The 15,888-nt window shown below is 49.9% G+C and overlaps 1 protein-coding gene across 1 annotated transcript in view; it reads left to right on the forward strand.

Annotated features, from left to right (window-relative positions):
• The first annotated feature begins 3,727 nt into the window (after positions 1-3,727).
• Habp2 (hyaluronan binding protein 2) overlaps positions 3,728-15,888 on the forward strand; it is a 29,370-nt gene continuing 17,209 nt past the window's right edge. The window contains exons 1-2 of the mRNA XM_047552198.1: positions 3,728-3,884; positions 15,237-15,273. Coding sequence (XP_047408154.1) covers positions 3,816-3,884; positions 15,237-15,273 — 106 coding nt within the window. The 5' untranslated portion in view covers positions 3,728-3,815. The remainder of the gene's footprint in view (positions 3,885-15,236; positions 15,274-15,888) is intronic.

A 15,888-nucleotide genomic window follows, 5' to 3' on the forward strand; every position in this document is an offset into this window, starting at 1 on the left:
AGTGGCAGTGTCCCAAGAGGCCAGAGCCCTGTGTTCTCTTGTCCAGTCCCCCCTCAACTCATGCAATGCTCTGCTGCATCCAGGTGACTTTCTCCAACAGCAGGAGTCTGCAAACTGCAGGTCTGTTTTTTTTGTTGTTTTGGGTATCAGCGATTGAACCCAGAGGGGCTTTACCACGGGGCCACATCCCCAGCCAGCTCCTTTTTAATTTAATTCAATTTTTTTCATTTTAAGACAGGGTCTTACTAAGTTGCTTAGAGTCTCGCTAAGTTGCTGAGGCAGGCCTTGAACTCGCAATCCTCCTGCCCCAGCCTCCTGAGCTGCTGGGATTCCAGGCATGCACCACTGTGTCCATCTGTCAATACAGTTTTAATGGACATAACCGTGCCCATTGACAGAAGTACTTCCTGTGTGTGCTTCTGTGGTACCATGGCAAGATGTGTGAGGTTGCAGCAGAAACGGTATGGCCAGGGAAAACCTGAAATACTTACTCTCTGCAACTTTCAGGAAAAAATTGCTGACCTTGGTTCTAAAGAGGCTAAATAAGGTAAGGGTCCTTGCCAAGAAGTGGCCATTCTTCCCTGGTTCGCAGACCGAACCCACTGGGCGCTTCTCCTCCCGAGGAGGCCCTGTAAGCACCATGCAGCGAAAGCCTTTGCTGATATCAAAGTCAGCATGTCTGCAAGCTTCTGCTCCCCGCCAGCCACTGCACGAAGCACCCTGGCCTTCAGCCTCCCATGCACACCCCTCAGTATCACTGCAGAGCGGGAGCCCCATCGGCCCTGCTTTACAGATGAGGAAACTGAGGCTCAGAGCTGGTAAATGACCCGAAGTCACAGCAGAGATACAGCAGGGCTGGAGCCCAAGCCTAGGTCTGTTTGGAGTCCAGGCTGCTGCCCTTAGGCGTCCCTTTCTGCCGTTTGCCCCACACAGAGGGAAGAAGACTGGACACACATTCTTTCAGGCCCAGTAGGGGCTTGCTGGATTAACGATCCCCACCCAGCACATTGAAATGTGGGTCTCTGGCCAGGCACTGTGAGGATGCCGTCCCTCGGGTGGAGAGCAAGCCCACTGGAAAACGGGTGGGACAGGAGCTCTGTTCAGCAGCCTGTAACCTTACACGTGAGAAATGGCACCCAGAGCACCCAGGGAACAGAGTAGAAACTCCCATGGGAGGAGCACAAAGGCTCCCTGTTTGCATTTCAGCCCCAGAGATTCCAGGTAGGTTTGTTCCGACTCCCCAGATAAAGACATATTGCCTGACGAACCGCCCCCTCTGTCCTTCTGAATGGAAAGGATCAAGTATCTTTTAGAGACTTCTCCCCTTTAGGACTAAGTACTGAAGCTTCTTCAATTTCACATTGTCAAGATGACAAAACTTTGGGGAAATAAGAGACAATGGGAGAACTACTACTAAAAGAACAAAATTGTTCCCTTTTTGCTTGAAATAAAGGGAAGATTGCATGTCAGGGAAACTCATCCAGATTACAAAGCTGAGCAGCACACCTGCCCGGGTCACTTCCTGTAGACACAGGAAGAAAAGCTTCTGGTCTGTTTTCTGGGAATCTCTCCACCGAGCCAGAAGGTCACTAGTATGTGAGGTGGTGGAGGGAAAAAGAGATCCTGGTCACACGAGGGGTTCAGTGGTGTGGCTTGCCTGAACATGGCCATGTGGGGTTTTGCTCTCTGTGTGGGTGCTGCACAGGCTCCGGCAAGGATCTGGAAAGCAGCCAGGGCCTCCCGTGTGCCGCCCCCTGGACCTCTCTCTTCTGTGATCAGATAACCACCAGCATCCTCCGGGCACATGAACGACCCTGGGCCACCTTCACCACCTCCCTGCCCACGGAAACCTCCCACCTGTGAGGATTTCCGTCCCACACCTGGTTCCTTTCTTTTTCATACTTATCACTAACTGAAATTAACTAATTTCCTCTTTCATCCTCAACCAGAACATGTGCTCCTAAGAGAGAAGTTCATGTCTGCTTCCTACGTCCCCCTGTTTCCAATGCCCAGCTCACAGTAGACCCTCAGTGAGTATTTGAGAATCTTCATGTAGCGATCACCAGTAAGTGGAAGCGTGCCATAAATTTTACAAATGCTTTTTTGGTTTTTTTTTTTTTTTTACATCCCATTTTTCTTTTCACATTAGCTGGCTATGTTGTCTAAGGCATCCCGGTTATAAAATGACCAATTGTCACTTTAAAAAAGTGGTGTGTTGCTTATTTCATCCAACATAAATTCATTCAGCCTCTGTCAAGTGCCAGGCAAGTGCTCGGTGTCTACGCCGGGAATCCAATGCCTTGTGAGATCTTGTGAACTTTGGGTCTGATGGGGACCGTGTGCAAACAAATATTAATGAAGCAGCAATAGCAGTGCATCATTACGACCTAGATAAATGCTAAAGGAAAATCACAGGTACGGTTTCTGAGGAAGTAATGTATGAGCTAATACCTGAAAGATGCATGAACTAGGTGAGTTAACTAAATTAAACTTCTCAGGAATGAATAGGAGCAGAATTAGGTCGAAGAAAGGATTAGGGGATGGGTATGATAAGCTAGAGAAGAACTCTCTAGAAGAAGGGACTAGCATGTACATGTGTCATAGGGGTCAGGTGGATGTTGATCAGAGGGAGTTCATGGCTGCCCAAAATAGGGGAGATACAAAATAAGAGGAGAAAAGAAGCAAATGGAGGGCTATTGAAGCAGTAAAGTGGCAGAACTTGGTTGGTCCTCCAGGCCCACTTGGTGCCTGGGACTTGGACTTTGGTCTTCTTCTGCGCTGGGACTTGAGGGATCCTCCATAGCTAGCAACCTGATTTCCCCAGGTGGGAGCAGCCACGGAGTGGACGATGGGTTGGCAGATGTGGAAGGGGAAGGGCACAGGTGAGATGTGGCTCAGGTGGTGGCAGCATTTCAGAACCTGAATTTAGAACTCAGGTCTAGAGGATTCCTGGAGCCTGTGCATAGATTCCTGCGGGTGGTCAGGAGTTTATAGGAGCTCAAGATCATGCCTATTAAGGAGAACAATTGTGTCTACATGATCCCATGCTGACTAGGTAATCGCTTCTTCATATAGTCCCACCTGCAACCAGTGTGTCTAAACAAGGGACAATAGTCCCCAGATCTGAGCACCATGTTTTCCCCTTCCCCTTGATGAAAGAATGACTTCAACAAAAGGGGGAAATTAATCAAATAGTAAAAACCTTACATAATGAGATTTAAAAGAAAACTTTTGAAGCCAACAAGCAACTGTGGGCAACACTTCAAAGGGCCCAGAATCAATGTTTGTCAATAGCAGTTTTGCATCTTTTAACTTATCTTTCATGAATATAAAGTGTGATGTTATTAGGAGCCCATCCAGGCCTTCATTCTGTTTGAGATTTGATAAATCAGAAATCTATCAACCTTCTCCCCAAGTCAGCAATGGAAGATACCTTGGCAGGTGCCTCACCTGGTCTGGAGTCTATTCATCCTGTGACTGAGATGCAAAGATACACCTTCAGCTGTCTGCACTGAACACTCAGTGGATCCCGGGTGCACCCAGGAGTTAGGGGGCTCTTTGTCTCAGCCCCTTTCTTTGGAGATTTTCTTCCCAGAAGAGAAACCATCCCATGACTCAGCCCAGCCCCAAAGTTACCATTTGTTTAATCAAGATAGTTGGTCTGCAAAACATTAAACAGTATTTGATGCCTAGTTAATAATTTGCATCCTCTTCATTTGTTCCTGAATCCTTGGAGACTGACATTTTCCCCCCTAAAGGCAAAGACAACAAAAGAAATCGCATTGAGAGCAAACCCCAGGCCTTCAACTGCAAGGATGTTGGCCAGGATGTCTGATCTCCACGTTCTGCTGTTAACTGTTCTTGTGGGAAAGTCAGCCATGGGGGTAAGTGTCCTTTTCAAATATCTATGGTCGAGAGATCCTGAGGTTATTGGGAAGACAAAACCGGTTGTGCCAGGAGCACAGAGAGACGAGTTGGGAAAAGCAGACATTGCCAAGTTGACTATGTCCAGAGTCCAAGGCTCCTGAAAGCCTGTAGCTTGGGCTGCTGTTGAGCAGCCGAGTCCAGGGTGACATGCGTCTGACTTGATCCCTCTTGGAACAGAGTGTCCCTGAAAGCATTCCAAGGAAGGAGACTGGGGGAAGAAAATCTGCTAGGGCATGGATTGTCATCTAGCATGGATCTCGAAGCCCTATTGAGAGGCCAGCCACCGAGAACCACAAATTGTCTCCCTGGAACAGTATGCGTATGTGCCGGAGATGACACACCCAGATCCAGCCTTTTGGAGCCAACACTGGGATAAGATCCACTGTTCTTTGGCCTTAGCAGGGAATCCTGCTGCCTGCAAATGGTCCTGGCAAAGAATTGGCTTAGATGGGTTAGATCTGGGGAGAGGCTTTGTGATTGGTATTTTTTTTTTCTCCTTTTTTTCCATGACCACAGTGGCTGGGGCAGAGAGGATGATCAGGGACTGGAGGGAGGTTGAAGGCAGTTAGTCCCATCAGAGGATCTTGGACTGGGGACTCAAAACCTTTGGAACGAGAGGAGTGGTGGAGATGTTGGCTCCTGCTGTGTGCCATTGTGGTCCCAGTATCAGCAGGATCTCTGCGGGCAAGGGAAAGGGGGCCTTAAACAGAAATCGAGCCTCCTGGGAGTTCGGTGCTGGACGTGGGCTGAGGCATGACCGTGGCCTTGGGGCCAGGGATGAATCTCAGCTTTGCCACTCTGTGGGTGTGGAATGTTGGACCAGGAACACCATCCCTCTGAGTCTCAGTGTTCTCGCCTGCAAACCAAGTGCTAATCTCTCACAGATTTGGGGAAGGTCACAATTAAATGAGGTCATACATGTGGCTTTCAATATATATGAGCTCTTTATACTTAAAATTTCCAAAATGAACACAGCTTCCCTATAAAAATCAGAGAATGTTTCCCTTTGTTGGGAAGTGGGTGGAAGAGAGTGGGCAGAGAGGATAAGAACTGAAAAAACAGCCTGAACCTCTGTATCTTATTAAGTACCTTTGCAGTTCATTTCCCATTTCATTCCAAAAAGTGTTTCCTGAAGGAAGCAGATTAAATTACAGGTTTTCTCATTGGCATGTTTTTAAGACAACAGCTTCGCCTCCCCCTCAGTAAGCTCTGCTCAGACACCTCTCTTAGCCACATATTAAGCTGCCAAGTGACTCACTTTGGAAAGGGGTTTCTTTTCAAATTATGACTCGTGTATGTGCAGTGGCTGCAATTACAGATTGCTATCAAGCCCCCTGCATCGTTTGATTGCTTGTTGCCTGTCTGGGCCCAACACACAGCAGAAATCCCACATGTCTAAAGAAAGACTGTAGAACTTATCAGAGGCCCATGAGAGGCCCAGAGAAAGTAGCAGTCGGAAGGAATTAAGCCTAAAGTTTGCAGGCAAGGAGTAGGGTTGATGCAGTCTGTTTGAAGTTCACAAAAGGATAATGTTCCCGAAAAATCCCTTTTTTGCAAGCCCCAGTGAATTTTTAGGGTTAGCGATGAAATTATAAGTCAATAATGGATAAAAGAGAAAATATGAGAGATAGCCTTCGGGCAATGAGCTTAGTCAATTCCAAAGAGAGGATTCGGGGCTTTGGAATGTTTTCTTACCCAGATGTGTGCCAGACAGGTGGTCGGGAAGGCGGCTCGAATTCCACAGTCCAGCGCACGGGCATCCAGAGGAAAGTGGCCAAGTCACTCAGATGCTTTGGAGAGTTTGGGGCATCACTGGGGGACAGAAGCCACAGAGCCAGATGGGCTGGGTGGCCTCTCCCACCCTTGGAGCTAAAAATAATAACCAACTGTCACCATGTAAAAAGGAGTCCCGAGTGCCAGGCCTGAGGTTTCTGCTGGTTGGTTCATCTCCCACAAGGATCCTAAGTGGTAGGTACCATCACTGGTCCGAATATACATATGTGGAACTGGATAACTTGGCCCCAAGACATGGAGCCAGGAAGTGGAAGAGCTGAACTTTAGATGGTAGGCCCAGGGCCCTGGCTAAGCGTGACACCTCTTTGGTCCACATCACAGGGGCACAGTCCTTCCCATAGGTACCACGGCTCTTAGAACAGAGTCAGTTTCTGGGTGGAGTGTAATGGATTCCAAGTGCCTCTGAAATTCTGAAGCAAGGCATTTGCGGGTTGGGTGAAGACTATGCACTGGAAAGACCTTTGGGCGCTGTCCCATGAATTTGGATCATGTGATGAACATGATGCCTACTTCTCTTTGGGATCATCTTCAGCTTGGATTTCAATTTTGCTGTCTACTCGTCAAAGAGCTGTGAGTCAGATAGCATTGCTGTGAACTCCAGGGCATCCTTTCCATGCCTTCCTATTCTGGTCTAGACTGGTTTTTCCATAGTTATCAGTTTTGAGCACCTGAACCCAGGACAGATGAGTATGTGAGTCCTGTTCTCAGATTAGAAATAAGTCCCGTGATGCTAAACTACCTCGCTGGCCAGGATTGGGACACAGGTCTGTGCAACTCCTTGTCCATCATAGGAGGCCCACTCAATTGTCAGGAAGATGAGGACCGTCCAGAAATCTCATGCTACTGTGGTTCTTAGGCTGATTTCAGGCACACTGAACTGACTGCAATGGAATTTGACTTCTTGCTGGATCAGAAGCAAGAGGACAGTGCTCGTGGGCCTGTACTGCTTATCTCAGCCCAGCCCAGAGAGGAGCAGACAATTGCTTTTCCTGTCGCTGACAAAGCTGTCTTAAAATTATAATGCTTGCTTGCTCACATTTATGTGTTTTTTTAAAAAACATCCTGGAATTCTAGAATCTTCCCAGGTAGAGAGCTGCAGAAACAGCTGCATCAGCCAAAGGTTGTGACTTGGCTGTTGGGAGTACATTCTGCTCACAGCCCAAGTTTGATTTGGCAGGTAGAAGGTCAGCCTGCTGAGTGTTCTAGTTTTCTTTTAGTTTCCAGGCAGCATTTGAAATCCACGACATCTCATACAGACACAGATCTCCACGTGTGTTTGAAACCCAGATATTCTGGTGACACTGGTCTCACATTCGTACACTCTACCAGGAAGGGGAGTAGCAGGCGGTCTAAAGCATGAGTCTCCAGGTCCTGTGGTCCCTCTGCCCTTCCCACACCACTGGTGCACCATCAGCCTGGTTCTGTCATGAAAGAGAGAGAGAATGAGAAAACTGGTTATCGCTCAGAGACGCTATGGATGTCGAAGAATTGGAGCCAGCCTCCAACGGACAAGCAACCAGTTCCAGCATCTGATTGATTCCAGCTCCCCAAACGGCACGGGTTTCAGGACCAAGGAAGACCTTTGACGGGCAGATGAGAACCCAAGTCTCAGCTCCCCAGGTTGCCGGTCTCTTTCAGATCAAGAAGAGGCAGAAGAGATGTCCCTCTCTTGTATTCCACAGTCTTCTCAAAAAGGGAAGATTGAATTTCACTGCAACTTCTCATAGATCTTTTTAAAAAATGGATCCTAAGCGCGAGTCCAGCTCATTAGCTTTGGCAGTGTACACTGGTATTTAGGGAAATCAGGTCGCAGGAAATCACATGTGTGTATAGGCACAGATACATTTACATTCTGAACTCATTAGGGCTTCCTAAATGCAAAAGCAATTTTGCTGCCACAGAGAAACAGCATGGCAGAATATTCGGCAGCCGGGATTTTAAATAAAACATGCTTTTTCTTCATAATTAATATAATAAGGTTTCCTGGCTTAGGGCTTGGCAAAGATCCCAGGGAAAATGGTGGGGGGAGGGAGCCAATGTGATGTGCCTGTGACCTGACAAACAAGTTCCAGGAAGACTTTGCGCTGAGTGAGCTCTCCTCAGTCTGCCCCTCCCCCAAGGGTGCACTCAGCAATTTGTGGAAAAAAAAAATCCAAATTATTGACAACAAGGGCTGATAATAGTAATAATAACAGCAGCAATCAATTTTAAGTCTTGGCCCTATGCTAAATACTGTGTGTTTTATGTTTATTATCTTACTGAGGCCTTCCAGCAAGTCCAGAAGGTAGGAACCTGTGTCACTGTCATCTCACAGATAAGAAACTAAGCCATAGAGAAGTTCAATAATCCATCCAAGATGGCGCCCTGGCAGGTCACAGATTCAAACCCATCTGCCAAATGCCAGCATCCATGCTCTTAACCACTGTAGTATAGATCCTCATGCCAGGCCCTGCCACAAACAGTGGGACTGTTCAATGTGGAACCAGGGATGTCAGGCTGGGCAGTGGCCTCAGACTGCTGCTTGCAGCAGGAGATCAAGCTGACCCCACCTGGAGGCTCCTCAGGGCCCCTGAAGCTTTACCTCTGACCCCAGAAGGATTGAGTTTTGTCAGCTAACCAACCCATTAGGTCACTGATTTGAGTTGTTTTGTCATGAGTTCATCCCATCTTGGAAAATTTTGCCACAGCCTCAACGAATTTCCAAGTACTTTTGTTAAACAGACTTACCTTTTCTCCATACTGATTTAAAGGACAGTGTCTCTACTATTAATGGAGAACCAAACAAAACAAAGTGACATGCTGAATTCTGGCTGGCCGTCCTCAGGCTGGATCCTGCACTGGAGCCTGTTTCTCCTTGTTGGAGGCAGATCAGCAAGAAGTGGAGGACAAGATGCGCCAGCCACCCCAAGTCTCTCCCTGTGGTGGGACTGGGCTGGTTGACAGTAACCTGAGAAGGCAATGACTTATTCAATGTTATTTCATACCTTGGCCAGGCACCACCTAAATCAACTCAGGGACCACCTGCGGGTCACCTTCCACAGAGTGGAAAGTGCAAAAGGGAGGGCAGCTTCGGTGGTGGACTGGTTCCCAGCTGTGGGTACTCACTCTGCTGAAGCCCTGGGCTGTTTGCTGAAGTTACCTGGCCAAGAAGGTTAATGTGAGGGCTCCTGCCCGTGGGACTCAGACTTGGCCTACTCTTTTGTTTTATCTTCTTTTCAAAGGGCCTCAGGTACATTATCACATCCAGAAATGAGGGTTTGTTTTTCTCCAGTCTCTATCCGGGGTGGGCTCACTTCCTCACCTCGAACCTCACCTCTTCCTGCCTAAGTCTATTTGACCCACGTCCCTGGGATGGCCTATTTGTACGGATATTTCTCAGTGAGTGGCCACCTGAAGAGGGATCCATTGCAAATCCTTGTTCCTTGAGGAACCAAATGCCCTTAAATAAAACAACAGATCGGGTAAGGAAACTGAGGCATGGAATGATTCGACAGCTGCACAGGAACAAAGATAACCCTCAACCTCCTTGGGTCACTTGGTGGCCTTGCATGGGTTGCAAATGCACGTTCTGGACCCAGCCAGGCCCATGGAAGCACAGCGTTGCAGGTGGCCCAGGGTCTGTGCTGTTATCAAGCTCTCCAGACAATCCCTATACACACTGAGGCTGGAGACCCAGTGTCTTTAAATAGCCATCTCCCAGGTCCACAGGTCCTCCCTGCCCTTGCCCATCCCTGCTGCTGCTGCCATATGATCCTGCAGCCCAGCACCCAGCTAACTGGGTGGGGCCTGCACAGGCCAGCTCTGGAGCAGGGGAACTACACAGGGTCCCTCTGAGCCAGGCACAGAGATTGGTGTCAGAGCCAGGAGACCTGGGCTCCAGTCCCTCCCACCTGCCAACCCACTCAAGTCCCCATGCAGGCCCCTCACTGGGCCTCGGCTCCCTCCTTTGTAGGCAAAGGGTCTTGGGTCAGTTCCTCTCTGTGAATGGCTCGCCCCGACTCTGAAGAAGGAGACCACTGGCAGGCACCACGGACCAGGGTCTTCTCCTGTGGTATCTGAACTTTCCCACCAAGGTTTCCCTCCAAACTCCCCTCCTGCCCTGAGATCTGGATGAAAAGATGGAAGCAAAGCCACAGTGGACCTGCCAACCCTGAGGCAGCACTGAGCACCTTGTGTGCTAAGGTGGGAAGGGTGACTTCCTTGTGCATAGGAAGGACAGACTGGCACTGCTGCATCACCACCACATGGCGTAATGTTTAAAAATGGAAAAATAATATTTTCCATGTTCCTGGTTTCCATGTTGGTGGGCATGTGGAGAAATTGGAGCCCTCATTCACTGCTGGTGGGATTATAAAACACATCTGCCCTGGAAAACAGTATGGTGATTCCTGGAAAAAATGAAGCACAGAACTACTATGTGACCCAGCCGTTTCACGACTAGATGGACACCCAAAAGGATCGAAGGCAGAGACTCCAACAGATACCTGAACATCAACATTCATAGCAGCATGAGAGCCAAAACATGTGGACAACCCAAGAGTCCACAGTAAATGAATGCATAAAGAAAATGTGACAGAAATAGACAATGAAATACTATTCAGTCATAAAAAGGAAAGAAAGTTTGATGCATGCTACAACATGGACAGAACTTGAAAATAATATGCATGATGAGATAAAGCCAGTCCCAGAAAGAAAAATGCAGGATTCCTCTTACATGAGGCACCTAGAATAGGCAAATCCACAGGGACAGAAGAATAGAGGTTATCAGGGGATGCGGGGAGGGAGGAAGGGAGAGTTATTGCCTAGTGGGTAAAAGTCATGTTGGGGATAAGAAAACGTTTTGGACATAGATAGTGGTGATGGGTACGTTGTGAGTGTAATTAGTGCCAAAGAATGCCACACTTAAACATGGTTAAAATCATATGTAATGCTACATACATTTTACCACATTTAATGAATAAAAGGACCGTGTGGCTAAACTGCTCTTTACACCATGATGTGGCTAAGCAGAAGCAGAGCAGGAGGGCGGTATGGGGACGGCACTTGGGCTAGTGATCTGGACATTTAACTGCTTCCTGTCACTTCCACCATTCACTCTGTTCTCAAGCTCTGGTCTCAAGCTCTGCATCCAGCGTGGGGACCGCCCACTGAACTGTGTGCACATGTCCCTGTCACCTCCCAGTCCAGTAGCTGCAGCCTCACTTGGCCACAGTGTGGAGTTCTCTCCTGCCCAACTGCCCTTGGGAGTAAAGCCACCCTTCCCTGGTGGTCGGTGACATCTGCTCCACCAGGTGCGTGGTAGAATATCCAAGGAGGAAGAGATGGCTGTGATCTGGGCTCCCACCTTTCACCTACAGGAGAAAGGTCTCTCTGCTGTTGGCTCTTTCTACGCTGGGCCTCCGGACCCCAAGAGCAGATCTGGCTCCCTCGCCCCCCGACTGCCTGCCAATCACCTGAGAACACTCCCATCGACTCCGTGCGATACCTGGAACACAGCCTTTCTGACTTGTCTTCCAGAAGGTTTGAACTTCTGAAAGGCAGAGGGAGAACCTTGTCAAAATCAAGACTAGATTCAAATCACCAGATAGGACAAAATAGACTAGATCTCAAAGCCCATTCCAAGAAAATTGCACTGCCAATTCTACGCTAGACCTTGAGGCAAGCTTGCTGGTGCCTGGGGAGAGTTTCACACTGCCAAGGGCCTGTTCCTGACCTCTGGAAGGCCAAAGTCCTGAGCCCTGGAACCACTGAGAAAGACCAAGTGTGGGGTGGAAGGACCTGCGGCTGGATCCATTGCAAAGCTCCCACCGGCCTGTGTGCGAGCAGTAGCCGAGCCCAGTCAAGGAGGAGGAGCTGGTCAGCTGCCAGCCTAGTTTCAGCCCCACTGAAACTAGGAAGGCAGGTGGCTGGAGAAGCGGCCAGTGGCTTGCGCGCCTTTCCATCAAGGTGGAGAGTTGGTTGAGATGTGTTTGCCACAGGGACCACCTGAAGCTCACTGTGTGCTGCCCCCAGGGGCCAAATGACCTTCTATGTAGTCTGCCAGGCCTGAGCCTCTAGAGATGGACCTTTGATAAATATAAAGCTTTCCAAGAACAGGGTTCTGACAGTTTAACCTGGTTCCACATCTGCCCCTCCTAGGGTTCTGTCTCCTCCTCTCCCTTTCACGACGGTGCCTGCATGCCTGGGTTCCGTGGGCCCTTCCGGCAAGGGCCATTAAGAGCAAGGACACCATGTAAGACCGACTCTCCGTATCCAGCTCCAGCATTTACTAGTTGAGTTATTTGGGGCAACTTAATCTCTACAAACCTTAGTTTTCTCCCCTCTAAAATGGACGTAATTATTGTACCTAAATTATCCAGTATCATGTGAGGCAAACGAGACAAAATACAGAGCACGGTCCCTGGCTCATGGTCAGCTCTTTATAAATGTGAACCGAAATCCTTTTCCTGGTCTCTTCTCCTTCTTAGTTATCACAGCCTCCTCCTCTTCCTCCTCCTCCTCTTCCTCCTTCAGTCTTCTGCTTTGGATTTGCAAGTCCAAGAGTAAGGGTTCTTCTATCCTCTTGCTGTCCCTGTGGGAAACTGAGCCGACTGATGGGGTGAACAGAGCAGGTGCTGTGTCCATTCTTCCGCTTGGAGGCCTGTTCTGGTCAGTTTCAGGATGTGGCCCTGTGGCTCCCCCTCCGAGGCCCAGCCTTCCACCTATGGTACCCAGATACGCAGCCTGGTGCTGAGTTTCCGGTTCCCAAGTCCCTCACAGCCTCTCTGTGCGTGGACCCAGGGAGCCTCAGACTGACACGCCCCTGCTGCACAGTGGGCAGGGGCAGCCTCGGCCTCTGGAGAGGCCAGCTCTTCGCGGGCAGTCCCCGTGTCTTCTAACTTAGTGACTGCCAGGCCAAACCTAGGAAGGGCACGCCTGCCACCTGCTGGCCGCGGGCAGCATGACACCTGGCGGTCCCTTCGGCTCTGGCTAGGGCCAAGATTCTGGGCTCTGGCCCACAGGTCCTGAAGGCCCTTCCCCACTGGGCCACCAAGAAGGGCCGTCCCCAGAGTCCTTCCTCCTGTCCTGCACACTTCTCAGGGCTGGCGGTAGCCAGCATGGCCCGCCCTCTTCAGTTCAGAGAGAAGAGTTCCTGAGGTGGAGAGGGAGGTGCTGCCCCCTGGACAAGTTCAGCGGAGGGCAGGGAAGCAGGGCACAGTGACCATGGCCAAGCACTGGCCACTGGCTGCCCTGAGGCGAGGTTGGGGGAGGGGTAACGCCTGTCCGCGGGCACGCTGACACTGGGGTGTCCTCAGGTGCTCCCTGTACCCACACCCCAGGCCTCCCTCTCTCCACCAGCCCAGCCCCCCAAAAAACACCTGTCCTGTAGCAAACGGGCAGAGGCCCGGTCCAGCCCGCATGGCCTCCCTTCTTCCCTTTGTTTTCTTCTTTGGAATTCCTTTCTCCTCCCTCGATTTTTAATTTGTGAGTTTTCAAAACTACAGAAGAATGGAAATAATAACCCCGTGAACATCCTTCACCCACAAGGATCAACTGTTGACACTTGGACACGTTTGTGCTCTCATGCTTCAGTGTGTGTGTGTGTGTGTGTGTGTGTGTGTGTGTATGTGTGTTTTCTTTTGCTTGCTGAATCATTTGCAAATAGAGAGCAGACGTCCCCCTAAATACTTGAGCAGGCACAACTTAAGTACGTTTTCCTATGAAATTATGGTACCACTAACCATCTCCAAGAAATTCAGCATCATATGATAATGCCACGTAAATATTTACATTACGCCGTTGTCCCAGCAATGACCTTTATAGCATTTTTCTTGTCAATTCAGGATCCCATCAAAGATCACACAGCAAATTCAGTTGCCACGTCTCTTAACAAAGGACAGTCTTCCACGTTTTTGGCCTCCTTTAAGGCTGGCTTTTGTAGAGTGGAGGCTGACCCTTTTGTAGAATACCCTCGGAGTTGGATCTTGATTTGGACTGCACCTGTTTTTTTGGAATGTTCTCTGCCAACGTTATGACCTGGGTACTGCACATCCGGAGGTGTTCTCTCTCTCTCTCCTCTCTCTCTCTCTCTCTCTCTCTCTCTCTCCTCTCTCTCTCTCCTTTCTAATCTGTCATCTTCCTACTTCCCAAAGGTGTTTAAGGAAACCAAAGCAAACCAGAAAATTAAAACTTCAGCAGAGGGTAGAAGAGGCAGATCTACTGAGCTGCCCACATCCCGCAGGTCCTGGGAGGATACACCCGCCACGCTGAGCTTTCCCACAGCCAAGACCTGAAGGGAAACATGTCAAGGGATAAAGCTCTCATTTTCTGATCAGAGGTCAGCAGACTTTGTCTGTAAAGTGCCAGATAGTGATTTTTCTGAGCTGTTCTTTCTCTGTCACAAATATTCTGACAGTGTTAGCACAAAAGCAGCCTTTGGAAAAAAAAATGTAAAAATGGTCATGGGACTGCTTTCCAATAAAACTTTATTTACAAAAACACAACTGAGGCACATTGCCCAAGGGCCTTAGTTGCTGCTTCCTGCTTTAAGTGAAAGAACATATTCCAGGTACAAGGTGAGTTCAGGTATCTTGTTCTGGTTAAGAACAGCATTCTAAGGGAACTGTTCATACCATTAGTCAGCAAAACCTTTGCGAGGAAAGCCACGTGCCGAGCACTGTGCTGGAGACTGAGTGGTGCATCTGTGACAAGACAGACAAGATCGCCACCTTTCTCATATCAGTCTGACATGAGAGACAGGTGACATGCAAAAATGAACAAAAATATGGTGCTATAATGAGGACCATGGTGGCAATAAACTGGTACAGTAGCAAAAGAAATAGAGTGAGGGATGGCAGACTGACAGGGTGTTTGGGGAAGGCCTTCTTAAGAGGACAACATTTAAACTGATATCCAGGTAGAGAAGACAGCCAGTGCAAAGGTCCTGAGGTGGGAGCAACTCAGCCTGTACCATTGACTGTCAGATGCGGCTGGAGCTTTGTAAAGGGCTGTGGAGGGAGGAGACTGGGAAGAGGGTTAAAGGCCATGGCAGGTGCTTGCAATTTATTCCAAGAACAACAGGAAATGTCTGGAGAGTTTTATGCATTTGTCCATTCCCAATCCCCAAAGCCTGTCATCCAAGGAAACAGCTCAGACTTCAGCCTAAATTCAACCCCCATCAGAGCCGTGTGACTGAGTCTGAAGGCCTCAAAGGCCTCCTCGTAGCATTGTTCTGAGAATGTAACGGGCAACCAGGCAGAGTAGCAGATAATCGCTGCAACCGACGAGAGTCGGGACCTGGGCTGGGTGGGCCGGCGGGCGTGCAGCAGCGGAGCCCCTGCCGAGGCGGAAGGGCGACATCTTCCCACAGGCCCTGCCCGCCCTCCAGACCACGCTGCTGCAGCCCAGGAAGCGCCCAGTGCTCCCGTGCCCTGGGTCTGGTCCTCTCTGGCTTCCGGAAGCTTGGGGAGCACCCAGCTGGCCTGGCAGGGTCTGGCCGGGTCCTACATGGTCTTCTCCGCTGTTCTGTTTTCCAGTTGTCCCTGATGCCGTTCCTGGACGACCTGGACCCAGGTGAGTGTGCTCAGAGCTGGAGGAGGGGGCCCAAGCACGCAGGGACTGCAGGGCCCTAAGGTCCAGCTGGCTCAGAGGGGTCACAGACCCTTTGCAAATTCGCCCAGAAACAATGCCTTCACATGGTGCTTTGAACGACTTCAAGTTGCCCCTGGATACCTCTGATGGCCAGTCCCAGAAGCCCCGGGGAAAACGGCTGATGTAGTTAAACTCCCTCATCTTTCAGAGAAAGAGACCGAGGCCCAGAGAGGGAGGTCAATTTCTTCTCGTCATACAGCCCAAGTGAGATGCAAAGGTTAAGGAAAAACCAGGGTGTGCTGAGCAGTGGCTGGCTCCAGGAAGGCCAACCACTCCACCCCCAGTGGGGAGCCAGGACCCCCGTCTCCTCCGCCTGGTCTGCACGGCCTGGCTGGCCAAGCAGGGCTGCCTCCTCATCTCTTCCTCCTGGGGTTGCTGGCTCTGGGTGCCAGGCTCCCTTGATTGCTCTGAGCCCTAGAGGAGGAACCTTCCATCTCGGCTGCGCCTGCCCAGAGGCCGACAGGTAGGGACCTGGGCGGGCCACCCTCAGAGCAGGGGACCGACACGCAGAGGCCACGGTCACGTCCGCTCTTTGGA

This window comes from Sciurus carolinensis, chromosome 5 (genome assembly GCF_902686445.1).
Source record: "Sciurus carolinensis chromosome 5, mSciCar1.2, whole genome shotgun sequence".
NCBI classification, from domain to species: domain Eukaryota; kingdom Metazoa; phylum Chordata; class Mammalia; order Rodentia; family Sciuridae; genus Sciurus; species Sciurus carolinensis.